General features: G+C 48.1%; 1 protein-coding gene across 1 annotated transcript in view; it reads right to left on the bottom strand.

Annotated features, from left to right (window-relative positions):
- Positions 1-14,137, bottom strand: part of LOC126152362 (uncharacterized transporter slc-17.2-like) — a 426,481-nt gene that overhangs the window by 54,845 nt on the left and 357,499 nt on the right. The window contains exon 7 of the mRNA XM_049916002.1: positions 12,740-12,825. Coding sequence (XP_049771959.1) covers positions 12,740-12,825 — 86 coding nt within the window. The remainder of the gene's footprint in view (positions 1-12,739; positions 12,826-14,137) is intronic.

Below are 14,137 nucleotides of genomic sequence, written 5' to 3'. Positions count from 1 at the left end.
ACCCCTGCCTCCTCTACTCCCAAAAAGGCTCCGTCAAGTCCCCCTTCCCCAGCCCATGATGCCATGGATGTCTCCCCGCCTGTCCCTGCCCCCTCCCCCTCCCCCTCCTCCTCCTCCTCCCCCACCTTCTACCGCTATCTCCTCTCCCATCCTGATCCCTCCCTTCTTGAGGCCCAGAACCTCACCCTCTTCCTTTGCCAGAATTTTCCTGGTGCCCCCATCTCCCTCCTCACTCCTTGCCGTGATTCGGTCCTCATCTCCATCCCAGCCCTACCCTCCACACAGATCTCCTTTCCTCCATCCCTGTCACATGCTTTGGCCCTAATGCCTCCCTCACCCCTACTCCTTCCCCGCCTCCCTCCCGCCAACCCTAACTGCCGCGTTGCCTGCCGACCCTCACCGCCGTGATCACTCAGCTTAGTCCAACGATCATGGAGGAGGAGGTGTTGGCGGAGCTCAAGGCGCATCCCCATCTGGAGGCACGTGCGGTTCGCCGCATCCATAACTCAGCCAGCCCCACCCGCCTTACACGGGTCTTTTCCAAACACGCCCCCTCCATAGACCATCTCCTGAAGGAGGGTGCCCTTCTCTTTCACCAATGCTACCAAGTTGACCCTTCCCATTCCCCTGATCAATCCCTCCTCTGCCAGAGGTGCTTGCAGTATAATGCACACCCGAAATCTGAGTGCCGCGAGGCCCCCACCTACCCGCACTGTAGGCAAGCCCACTTCTTATGGCAGTGCCCTAATCTCCAGTGCCCCCCCCCCCTCCTGTAATACCTGTAACCTCCCTCATCCTACTTATTCCCAGAAATGCAAGGCCCAACCCCCACCTACCACTCCTGAACTCACCATCCCCGTCCGCCCTCTGGACGCCCCCACCCCTCCCGGCAATTCCCTTCGCCCACCCCCAACCGCTGAGGACATCATCGGATTCCTCACCATCGTCCTCCAAAATTTTCACCCATTCCAGCGCCCCCACAACCTCCAACAGATATCCCTCGCCACCTGTTCCGTTTTCCACCTAAAAATGTATACCACCTACTCCAACAATCAGGCCCATTTCACCTTCTCCCATCTTGACACTCTTGTCTAAATCCCTATCATGGCGCACAAGCACCGTATTCTTTTCAACAACATCCGCTCCCCTCCTGCCAACAAGAACCTCTTCCAGCACACCCTTGCCACCCACTGTGTGGATACCTTCCTCCTTAACGAAAGCTTCCTCAAATCCCACCACACCGTCCACACTTCGCCCTACCTCCATCACCACTCCGATAATCCCCTCCCGATTGCGCGTGGCGGAGTTGCCACTTGTCACCACAGCCAGATCCCAGTTCAGCTCCAAGCTCTCTTTCCCGACCCCACTGAACACCTGATCCTTAGTCTCTTCTTCCCCGGCCTTACCGTCACCTGCGCCACCATCTATGTCCGCCCCAAAGCCCCTATCCCCTTCGCCTTCCTCTCCCACATTGACCGTACCATCTCCTCCTACGTAATCGCCGCCGACCTCAATATCCATAGTCATTCTGCTGCCCAGTTACGGCGGTGGCATCGGTTCCTCTCCTCCCTTCAAGGCGACCTCATCCCCATTCCCCAACACACCCATCCCGAATCCAACTCCACTCCCGATGTTATCCTTTCATCCCCTAACCTCCTTGGCTGCACAAAACGGTGGATGTCCTAGAGCCTATTGATAGTGACCATCTCCCTGTCCTCCTCACCGTTTCAGATGGTCGTTGCTCCCACCCCGCCCCTTGTAATGACCCTCCCCCAAAGTACGTCCATGACTATTCCCATGCCAACTGGAATGCCCACCGGGATACCCTCTCCACCCAGGTCGATAGCCACCGCTTCACCTACCACCACCCTGACGATGTTACCCATGCCACCTCCTTTCTCCAACAGGCCTTGTCTGAGGCCATGGAGGCCCATGTCCCTACTGTCGCCATCCACCCCCACCATCCTACCTTACCCCCACAGGCCGTCCTCCTCCTCCGTGAATCCCGCAGCCTCTACCGTGCCTTCCCCCGCACGCGTGACCCGGACACACTCTGACGCCACCGGCAACTCCAGCGACACATTCGAAATTTGCTCACGGCTAAGAAATGCCGGGACTGGCGACAGACATTCACCCATTTAAATGCTACCCTACCTATAAACTCGTCCAAGTTCTGGTCAGCCTTCCGTCGCCTTACCGGAACTAAACCCTCCCCCTACTATCCTCTTCTCCATGATGATCACCCCTTCCCTGACACCCTCAGTAAGGCCAATCACTTTGCCTCCTACCTCTCTGATATCTTTTTCATCCCCGATGATCCCCAGTTCGATTACTCCCTCTTTCTGGATGTCCGCAATCGAACTGACACCTCTGTCCCTCCCCTCGCACATGGTTTTCAGTACTTGGACAACATTGCACACACGGAACTCAATGCCCTTATCACTACACAGGATCTCATTGCTACACTCCACACGAAACGCAACACCGCTCCTCGTCACGATCGTGTCACCTACTGCCACCTTTGTGAAGCTCCTGTCTCTTTCCTCTCCATCCTGGCAAGGCTCTACAATATAGTCCTGTGCACCGGCTACTACCCCGACCTCTGGAAAACCTCCCGTATCCTGATGTTCCTTAAACCTGGTAAACCATCGTCCGCCGTCTCCTCCTACCATCCCATCAGCTTTACCTCGGTCTTCAGCAAAGTCCTGGAATTCATCCTGACTCAATGCATCAACCAGCATCTCCGCCAGTACCGCCTCCTTCCCGTTACCCAGTGTGACTTTCGGCCATCCTTCTCTTCCGATGACCTTCTCCTTCATCTCACTCATCTCCTTTCTGAACAGCTTAATTCCCATCGCTCCGCCATCTTCCTCTCCCTGGACCTCGAACGTGCTTATGACTGCGTATTGCATTCCGCCAGTGTGCCCCAATGCTCCGTCCTCTCCCCCCTTCTGTACCTTTTGTATACGGCGGACATGCCGCCGCCGTCACCCCCGTCCACCTTCTCCAGTTTGCCGATGACACCGTCTTCCTTGCCCTCGCCCCCACCCTGCAGCGTTCCCAACACCTTCTCCAATCCCATCTTGACCGGTTCACCGCTTGGTGCAACCAGTGGTTGCTCAAGGTCAATCCCTCCAAAACTCAGGCGATCATTGTAGGCAAAACTACCCCTTCCTTCCGCCTCCTTGATTTCTGTCTCACCATCTATGGCCGTCCTCTCGCCCTCACCCCCACCCTCAAGTACCTTGGCGTCACTCTCGACCGTCGCCTCTCCTGGACCCCCTATCTCCAGACAATCCCAGCCAAGGCACGCTCCCTACTCTGTCTCCTCAAGCTCCTTTCCGGCCGTAAATGGGGTCTGGACCCCCCCACCATACTCCACACCTATAAATCCCTCATCCGCCCTATCCTTTGTTCCGCCCATCCAGCCTGGATCTCCGGCCCCCTACCTTTTATAAATCTCTTCAAATCCTTGAACGCCATGCTCTCCGCCTTGCCTATTGCATCCGTCTCCCCTCCCCCATGCGGATCCTGTAGGACCTCATTCCGTTCCCCCACCTCCTCCTTTTCCTTGAAAGGATACGGATGCTGTACACCTCCCGTAAACTCGATCCTCCTCACCCGCTTGTCTCGCCCATCCACTCCCACCCCTGCCCGTTGCCGTGCCTGTATTCCCACGTCCCACCCGGTCTCCATCTCTCCACCCTCCTTACCCTCTCCCAAGGTGGCTTCCACCAGCTCCCCCTCCCTGATGATGTCCTCCTCCCCTCCATCTACCCTCCTATCAACTTCGATCCTCCCCCCCCCCACTTCCTGTGTCTTCCTCCTTCCTCCACCCCTCTTCCCCTGGGCTTCCCCTCCCCCTTCCTCCCTTCCCCCTATCTCCCCTGCCCGTGGCATCTCTGCTCTCCCCTCTCCCTCTCCCCCCCTCCTCCTCTCTTGGCAGGTCCCCAGACTCGTACACGCTCAGTGGACATTCGCGCGCCGGAGATCATCGCCATCAGTGTCTCGTGTGTGTGCCTTCGTTTTGTGTTTAGTGTTATTTCGCCGTCACGCCACCACTGTTCATGTGTGCCGTCGCAGTCGTCCGTGTTATGTGCGCCGTGTCAACAAGTGTTAGTGTTTTTTCTCGTCCAGCGTGCACGGCTTTATGTTTCTTGTTTTTCGTGTCTACAGTTTTTGCCCGCCGTTTATATTGTGTTATCTGTGCCACCTCTATGTCATATTATTGTACCACTCACGGCTGAAGATCAGCGTAATATGCTGCTGACAGCCCGCCTTTTAAAAGGTGATTAAAATAACAATAAAGAAAAAAAGACAAACCAGAATAACTCGAAAAATAAGCCTCACAAGAAAAAATGTGTAGAATCCAAAGTTGATTATTTTCGAGGAGGACATCTGCTGGTGCTAAAATTATCCCGCCACCCCAGCCAAGCCTCCTGGGGGTGGGGCGGGATGCAACTTTAAACTTTCAAATGGGAACCCCCATTTCTAATTACACAATCAGGTTCTACATAAAAAACTACGTACATTTTCTCTTAAACATTTATTTCGACTCTTGTTAGTTGCCGCTGTAATTCAAGAAAATTCATGTTCTCATTTTTGCGTGGAGAATGGTTACGGATAAATAAAAAATGAGTTCACTCGTTAGTAAATAGGATATTTGGTTAGTTAGTTAGCTAGTCAGATGATTTGTTTGATAATTAAAACTGGTGTGGCCTCATGACTACGAAACAAACGAAACTTATCCAAATCTGCGGAAAAAATTAATATTTGGGTCAACATTTGTAAAACTCTAATTCCTCTCTCTCAAACCCCACCCTATGGGGAGAGGGGGAGAGTTTTAGTTTCAGCGAATCAAAATTTACGAAGTAAATAAGTATTTTTTGGTTATCCGTAACCATTTTCCACGCAAAAATGAGAACATGGATTTTCTTGAATTACAGCTTCAACTACCAAGAGTGAAAACAAATGTTTAAGAGAAAATGTACGTGGTTTTTTGTGTAGCATCTGATTCTGCAATAAAAAATGGAGATTCCCGTTTGACATTTTAAACGTCTCTCCCGCCCTACCCCCAGGGGGCTGGGGTGGCAGGCTGATGTTATCACCAGCAGATGTCCCCCCCGAAAATAACCAACTTTGGATTCTACACATTTTTCGTGCGAAGTTATTGTGGTTTGTCAACTTTATATATATATATATATATATATATATATAAATTTTTCAATTTGCCAAACCAGAAAACTCGAAAAATAAGCTTCACACGAAAAAATGTGTAGAATATGTATTCGGAATGGTTCCCGAGATAAAACACATTTACAACGAACAGGAGTGGACCCAAAATTGAACCACTGTAGGATCGAAGAACAAATACCAGCACTCAAAGATCACATCAAACTTTTGGTCATTTGAGGGACAAAAATATCGAAAAATATTTGTCGTTGCCCGTATTCACCCGCTGTAAATGTCGTGTGACTACGGCCTCCCGTCGGATAGACCGTTCGCCGGGTGCAAGTGCTTCGATTTGACGCCACTTCGGCGACTTGCGCGTCGATGGGGATGAAATGATGATGATTAGGACAACACAACACCCAGTCCCTGAGCCGATTCACCCGCTATGTCCCCCAACAACTAATTTTTGATCCCATATGTCAAACAAACGATTTTCTTTACCCCAACGAGCAACTGGAGCGTTTCAAGACCACCTTTTTGAGGTGCCAACGTCTATTGGGAAAACTGTTTCGATGACTGGTATAAAGTTTGAAGGCGAATGTTTTGATAGACAGTAAAGCGATTTGTACAAAATATATATATCTTTCGTTGTTTTTGTAAAAGATTTACAGGTGGCACTGGTATAACGCACAACTGGAACAATCTTTTTAACTGAGAAAATAAAAAGATGGAACTCCCATCTGGGTAGGATGCATTGATGTGCGTGAAGATTACGCCTAGATCTTCTCGGTTTATCAACCAAATGGTGGCGTCTTGCTGTCGCAACGTCTCGACGAGTCTCCTGTTCGTCATCTTCAGGCACAGATGACGAGTATGAAACTCGACAAAACGTTGCGACAACATGACGCCACCATTCGGTTGATAACCCGAGAAGATTTCATCTAATATACGAGGTGCATTCAAGTTCTAAGGCCTCCGATTTTTTTTCTGATTAACTATTCACCAGAAATCGATGAAACTGGCATTACTTCTCGACGTAATCGCCCTGCAGACGTACACATTTTTCACAAGGCTGACGCCATGATTCCATGGCAGCGGCGAAGGCTTCTTTATGAGTCTGTTTTGACCACTAGAAAATCGCTGAGGCAATAGCAGCACGGCTGGTGAATGTGCGGCCACGGAGAGTGTCTTTCATTGTCGGAAAAAGCCAAAAGTCACTAGTAGCCAGGTCAGGTGAGTAGGGAGCATGAGGAATCGCTTCAAAGCGGTTATCACGAAGAAACTGTTGCGTAACGTTAGCTCGATGTGCGGGTGCGTTGTCTTGGTCAAACAGCACACGCGCAGCCCTTCCCGGACGTTTTTGTTGCAGTGCAGAAGGAATTTGTTCTTCAAAACATTATCGTAGGATGCACCTGTTACCGTAGTGCCCTTTGGAACGCAATAGGTAAGGATTACGCCCTCGCTGTCCCAGAACATGGACACCATCATTTTTTCAGTACTGGCGGTTACCCGAAATTTTTTTTGTGGCGGTGAATCTGTGTGCTTCCATTGAGCTGACTGGCACTTTGTTTCTGGATTGAAAAATGGCATCCACGTCTCATCCATTGTCACAACCGACGAAAAGAAAGTCCCATTCATGCTGTCGTTGCGCGTCAACATTGCTTGGCAATAGAGTCCTGCATGACCGAGTAAGCGAGCACAAAATACGAGGTGGGGCGAGCACACCCTAAGTGGATAGGCTACCCGCACTAGTTCTTGTGACCGAGCATAGAAGCCGTGACCGAATACGTAGCACATAACTTCGAACACATTGCACATGTTATTATCCGTGTGAACCTGCAGCCAGTACGGGCTTCTTATTTGTGGTGTGTCTCTCTCTGTAATCATGCAGCGCGAGGAAGCCAGTGTAGTAAGACGTAAGATTGAAACCTATGTTTACACATTAAAGAACGGGAAGGTCTAAAAAGCCAAGTATGGAGTAAATTTCTGTTGGTTGTAGATGAAAACATTGCGTCTACTGGGTACGTATCGTGCATAAACTGCTCCACTTTATTGTTTTTTCCAGTCGGGAAACACTCATTTAAAGAAACACAGTTGCAAGAAACCTCACAAAGATCGTTTCTTTGGCCGTCCTTCCGTTATTTTAATATGCTTGAAATAAGTGAAAAGCAGGAAATTCTTAACAATGTGCGACAAATGTGTGCTACGTACGCAGGTACAACATTCAATCATTAACATAATCGTTTTTGCATAGTTAGTGGAAAGTGTATTATAGAGAAACGGGAATGTTGACTCGTATAATATTTCATTAACGTATCTCGTTTTTATGGGAACGGGGGTCAGGTTGTTTGGGGGGAGAGACCAAACAGCGAGGTCATCGGTCTCTTACGGGAATGTTTCGATGATTTTCATATCAGTTCTGTATTACTTTTCTCTTTTGTTTATTATCATAGATCCTTCAAGTACTGTGTCATCACCACCCTGAAAGAGAGCTCGTTTCAAGGAATGGAGGAACAACAGATCATCCGCAGCAGATGAAGTAGATCTGTACATTTTAATGCACCCCGGAGATGATGATGACATCTTAAAGTGGTGGAGCAGACATGAAACAGATCTGCCAGTTTTGGCTGCAGTTGCAAGACGTATTTTATGTATCCCAGCAACAAGCGCACCTAATGAAAGGTGCTTTAGTAAAGCCGGCATGTTACTAACAAATTGCCGCAGCCAATTAAATCCGGAACGCGTTAGTGATTTCCTGCTGATCAACAATAACTATAATTTTGTTTATGTTGCAAACAATCGAAACGTATGACAAGTTACGTCTGTAAATGTTTAATGTTCTTTGTATGCTTTCTTTATGAAGATGGTTGTCTTCTAGATTACAGGGAAAGCACTTATTTAATGTTTCCTATAAATGAAAGGAATAATATCTCTTTTGTTTGGAAATGAGACTCGTCTTCTATCCGCGATTGTATTGAAATATCATTTTACTTCCCAGGTGCTTTATGAATTTAGCTGTGTCACGTACCCGTTCTTGGAAATGTTACTTTTGTATTAAAAGAGAGAGAGAGAGGGAGAGAGAGAGAGAGAGAGAGAGAGAGAGAGAGAGAGAGAAAGAGAGAGAGAGAGAGACAGGCGTTGGATTTGTACAGTACAGTGCAGAGCAGCGAGCCGTGGCGTGGCGAGGTGAGACGTCAGCGGTGACCGGTCATGCTCGGTTATCCGCGTGTCCGGAATCCGGACATCAGACATGGCGCGAGTACGTGACCGAGCCGAGTCGTGTGGGGCCGGACACGAGCTGCTCGGTCCCCCCGTCAACAGGCGAGCCGTGACTGCTCAAACACTGAGCGTTGCAGCACTCTACTTGGCAACATGCCACACGGGCAGCCATGTGGTCGTTCGTCAGCATTTGTGGCACCCAACTGGATGACACTTTTCGCATTTTCAGGTCGTCATGCAGGATTGTGTGCACAGAACCCACAGACATGCCAACTCTGGAGGCGATCTGTTTAACAGTCATTCGGCGATCCCTCAAAACAATTCTCTCCACTTTCTCGATCATGTCGTCAGACCGGCTAGTGCGAGCCTGAGGTTGTTTCGGTTTGTTGTCGCACAATGTTCTGCCTTCATTAAACTGTCGCACCCACGAACGCACTTTCGACACATCCATAACTCCATCACCACATGTCTCCTTCAACTGTCGATGAATTTCAATTGGTTTCACAGCACGCAAATTCAGAAAACGAATGATTGCACGCTGTTTAAGTAAGGAAAACGTCGCCATTTTAAGTATTTAAAACAGTTCTCATTCTCGCCGCTGGCGGTAAAATTCCATCTGCCGTACGGTGCTGCCATCTCTGGGACGTATTGACAATGAACGCTGCCTCATTTTAAAACAATGCGCATGTTTCTATCTCTTTCCAGTCCGGAGAAAAAAAATCGGAGGCCTTAGAACTTTAATGCACCTCGTATATCGGATTTGGAAATAAGTGATACTTCTTTCTGTGTTTAAATAATTTTACCACCAGATAAATTTAGCCCATCAGAACTCCGACAGAGAACAGAGTACAGACAACGATTAGAGAACCCTTTGTCAGTAAAATTAATCTAAACACGATGGAGACAGTGATAAGACTTAGAAAACACATCACGTTCAGTTTGGTTTGATTCATTACATCGGCCTGGTCCTGCGGGAGTGGACATGTCACAAAGAGACTGAAAACATTGGAGACTAAGTTACAATATTTTGTTCTCAGCATCTTCTTGATGTTTAGGTATCGCACCGCATCATGGCGATGTAAAGAAGTAACCAATGTCACTGTATTTGTGATTTGTGGTCTTTAATCCGAAGACTGGTTTGATGAGTTCTAATCGCTAATGTGTCTTCTGAAAGCCTCTTCATTTCTGTGTAAGTACTGCAACCTACGTCCACTGAACCTGCTTACTGCATTCAATTCTTGCTACCACTCTACAATTTTTGTCACTCACGCTTATCTCCCTTACCAAATTGATGATTCTTTGATGCCACAGGAAGTGACCTATTACACAATGGCTACCTTCGTCAAGTCGTGCCATAATTTCTTTTCTCCACAAAACGATTCAGTACATCCTCATTAATTATCGACTTACGCATACAATTTTCAACATTCTTCTGTTGCACCACATTTCAAAAGCTTCTATTTTCTTCTTGTCTCAACTGTTTATCGTTTACGTTTCCCTTCCATAAATGCTACGCTTCTTACGGTTACCTTCAGGAAAGAGTTACCAACAACTGAATTTATATTCGATGTTATGAAATTTTCTTTCTCAGAAACGTTTTCCTTGCTATTGCCAGTCCGCATTTTATATTCTCTCTTACTTCGGCATCGTCAGTAATTTTGCTGCCCAAATAACAAACCCCGTCGACTACTTTTAGGGTCTCAGTTCCCATTCGAATTCTGTCAGCAACAGCTAATTTCACGATATTCCATTGTCCTTATTTTACTGTTCTTGATTTTCATCTTATAAACTTGTTTGAAGTCAGTGCCCATTTCGTTCAACCGGTCTCGCCAGTCCTGGCCGTCTCTGATACAATAACAATAGCATCGGAAAACCTCAAAGTTTTTATTTCTTTTCTCAGAATTTCGGTTCCCTCTCCACATCTCTGCTTGATTTCTCCTTTACTGCTTGCTCAATGTACAGATTGACTAACATCGGTGAGATGCTACAACCATACTTTTCTCCCTTCTGAACCACTGCTTTCCTTTCTTACCTTCAACCGCTCTAACTGCAGTCTTGTTTCTATACGAGTTGTAGACAACTTTTCTCCCGCTGTTTTGTTCCTGTTACCTTCAGAATTTCAAAGAATGTATTCCAATCAACATTATCAAAAACTTTCTCTAACTCTGCAAATGCTGTAAACCAGGTTCAGTAGAAGTTTTGTACGTCTCCAGATGATGGGCTAAGGTCTAATATCAACCGCAAAAATTATTCAAGCGCAGTTGGTAGGTCCTATTTTAAGATACACTGCGTTGACAAAAGCCATGGGATACCTCCTAGCATCCCGAGTCGGACCTCCTTTTGCTCGGTGTAGTGCAGCAACTCGACGTGGCGTGGACCCAACAGGTCTATAGAAGTTCCCTGCAGAAATATTGAGCCAAGCTGCCTCTATAGCAGTCCATAATGGCGAAGACATTACCGGTGGAGGACTTCGTGCACGAACTGACGTTTCGATTATGCCTCATAAATATTCGATGTAATTCATGTCGAGCGACCTGGGTGGCCAAATCATTCGCTCAAATTGTCCAGAACGTTCTTCAAACCCGTCGCGAACAACCGTGTCCCAGTGAAATGGCGCATTGTCATCCATAAAAGTTCCATCGTTGTTTGGGAACATGATTTCCGTGAATGGCTGCAAATGGTCTCCAAACAGCCGAACATCCAGAGGACTCTGTCCAATCCAAGTTAACACAGCCCACAACGTTATAGAGCGACCATCAACTTGCACAGTGCCTTGTTGACAACTTGGACCCATGGCTTCGTGGAGCCCGCACCACACCTGAACCCTACCATCAGGTCTTACCAACTGAAATCGGCGCTCATCCAACCAGGCCACCGTTTTTAATTGTCTAGGGTCCCTCAGATATAGTCTCGAGTGTAGGGAAAGCGCTGCAGGCGATGTACAGCTGATACTTCCTGGCAGATGAAAACTGTATGGCGGACCGTGACTTGAACTCGGGACCTTTGCCTTTCGTGGGCAAGCGCTCTGCCATCTGAGCTACCCAAGCACGACTCAAAACCTGTCCTCACAGCTTTAATTCCACCAGTACGTCGTCTCATACTTTCCAAACTTCACACAAGATCTCCTGCAGACCTTGCAGAACTAGCACTCCTGCAGCTGCAGAGTGAAATTTAATTCTGGAAACATACCCCAGGCTGTGGGTAAGCCATGTCTCCGCAATATCCTTTCCTGCAAGAGTGCTAGTTCTGCAAGGTCTGAAGGAGAACTTCTGAGATATTTGGAAGGTAGGAAGACTACCTATTGGTGGGTAAAGCTGTGAGGACGGATTGTGAGTAGTGCTTGGGTAGCTCAGATGGTAAGCACTTGCCCGCGAAAGGCAAAGGTCCGGAGTTCGAGACTCCATCCAGCACACAGTTTTAATGTGCCAGGAAGTTTCATATCAGCGCACACTCCACTGTAGAGCGAAAATTCATTCTGGATGTGGTGGTGCTAGCAAAGGCACTCGTGTCGGTCGTCTGCCGCCGTAGCTCATTAAAGCCAAATTTCGGCGCACTGTACTAACGGATACGCTCGTCGTACGTCCCACATTCATTTCCAAAGTTATTTCACTCAGTGTCAACAACTCTACGCAAACGCTCTTGTTCTCAGTCGTTACGCCAAGGCCGTCGGCTCAAATGGCTCTGAGCACTATGGGACTTAACGTCTGAGGTCATGAGTCCTCTACAACTTAGAACTACTTAAACCTAACTAACCTAAGGACATCACACATATCCATGCCCGAGGCAGGATTCGAACCTGCGACCGTAGCGGTCGTGCGGTTCCAGACTGAAGCGCCTAGAACCGCTCGGCCACACCGACCGCAAAAGGCCGTCGGCCACTGCGTTGTCCTTAGTGAAAGGTAATGCCTGAAATTTGATATTCTCGGCCCAGTCTTGACACTGCGGATCTCGGAATATTGAATTCCTTAACGACTTCGAAAATTGAATACCGCACGTGTCTAGCTCCTACTACCATTCTGCGTCCAAAGTCTGTTAATTCCCATCGTGTCGCCATAATCACATCGGAAACCTTTTCATATGAATCACCTGAGTACAAATGACTGCTCCTCCGCGATTCTACCGCCATCTGTTTATGTGCGTAGCGCTATCCCATGACTTTTGCCAGCTTAGTGTGAGATGTCATTCGTGAAATTTATACAAGCTGTATAGAACCATGCATCCAAAATGTTTATCGTCATACTGGTACGACACAGCGACGTACATCGGCCGCAGCTTACAACTTCAGCCTCGTACGCAACTATTGCATCAGCGTTGCGATCGAGCGCGCAGGAGCGCAGCGCAGACTTACCGACCCGTGAAGCCCCTCGCTGACGACGTATGCGGCAGCCAGTGAGGACGCGGCGCCCACCGTCTGGCTGACCGCCAGCACCACGCCTGCAACACAGCGTCACGGCTGACGTCACGTTCTGCCCACTGCCCGCGTAACGCTGGATACTCGGTAAAAGTTCGGAAAAATTTTTCGGTGGTTCACTGCTTCCGCAGAACATTCCGAGAACTGATACTGCCTGGCAGATTAAAACTGTGTGCCGGACCGAGACTCGAACTCGGGACCTTTGCCTTTCGCCGGCAAGTGCTCTACCAACTGAGCTACCCAAACACGACTCACGCCCCGTCCTCACACAGTACCTCGCCTCCTACCTTCCAAACTTTACAGAAGCTCTCCTGCGAACCTTGCAGAAATAGCACTCCTGAAAGAAGTTTAGAAGGCAGGAGGCGAGGTACTGGCGGAAGTAAAGCTGTGAGGACGGGGCGTGAGTCGTGCTTGGGTAGCTCAGTTGGTAGAGCACTTGCCCCCGATTAGTTCAGACGGTCTGGAAGTTGGCAACTCTACCGAGCCACAGTGGTTGCACCTCTTCTCTGACATCGATCTGATGTAGAATTTTAGAACATGTTTTTTGCTCGCGTATCATGTCATTTCTGGAAACCCAGAATCTACTCTGTAGGAACCAACATGGATTCCGGAAACAGCGATCGTGTGAGACTCAACTCGCTTTATTTGTTCATGAGACCCAGAAAATATTAGATACAGACTCCCAGGTAGATGCCATTTTCCTTGACTTCCGGAAGGCGTTCGACACAGTTCCGCCTGATAAACAAAGTAAGAGCCTGCGGAATATCAGACCAGCTGTGTGGCTGGATTGAAGAGTTTTTTGCAAACAGAACACAGCATGTTGTTCTCAATGCAGAGACGTCTACAGACGTTAAAGTAACCTCTGGCGTGCAACAGGGGAGTGTTATTGGACCATTGCTTTTCACAATATATATAAATGACCTAGTAGATAGTGTCGGAAGTTCGATGCGGCTTTTCGCGGATGATGCTGTATTATACAGAGAAGTTGTAGCATTAAAAAACTGCAGCGAAATGCAGGAAGATCTGCAGCGGATAGGCACTTGGTGCAGGGAGTGGCAACTGACCGTTAACATAGACAAATGTAATGTATTGCGAATACATAGAAAGAAGGATCCTTTATTGTATGATTATATGATAGCGGAACAAACACTGGTAGTAGTTACTTCTTTAAAATATCTGGGAGCATGCGTAGGGAACGATTTGAAGTGGAATGATCGTATAAAATTAATTGTAGGTAAGGCGGGTGCCAGGTTGAGATTCATTGGAAGAGTTCTTAGAAAATGTAGTCCATCAACAAAGGAGGTGGCTTACAAAACACTCCTTCGACCTATACTT

This window comes from Schistocerca cancellata, chromosome 2 (genome assembly GCF_023864275.1).
Source record: "Schistocerca cancellata isolate TAMUIC-IGC-003103 chromosome 2, iqSchCanc2.1, whole genome shotgun sequence".
NCBI lineage: Eukaryota > Metazoa > Arthropoda > Insecta > Orthoptera > Acrididae > Schistocerca > Schistocerca cancellata.
The sequence above is the reverse complement of the archived record's forward strand: the minus strand, read 5'-3'. Positions and strand labels throughout refer to the sequence as shown.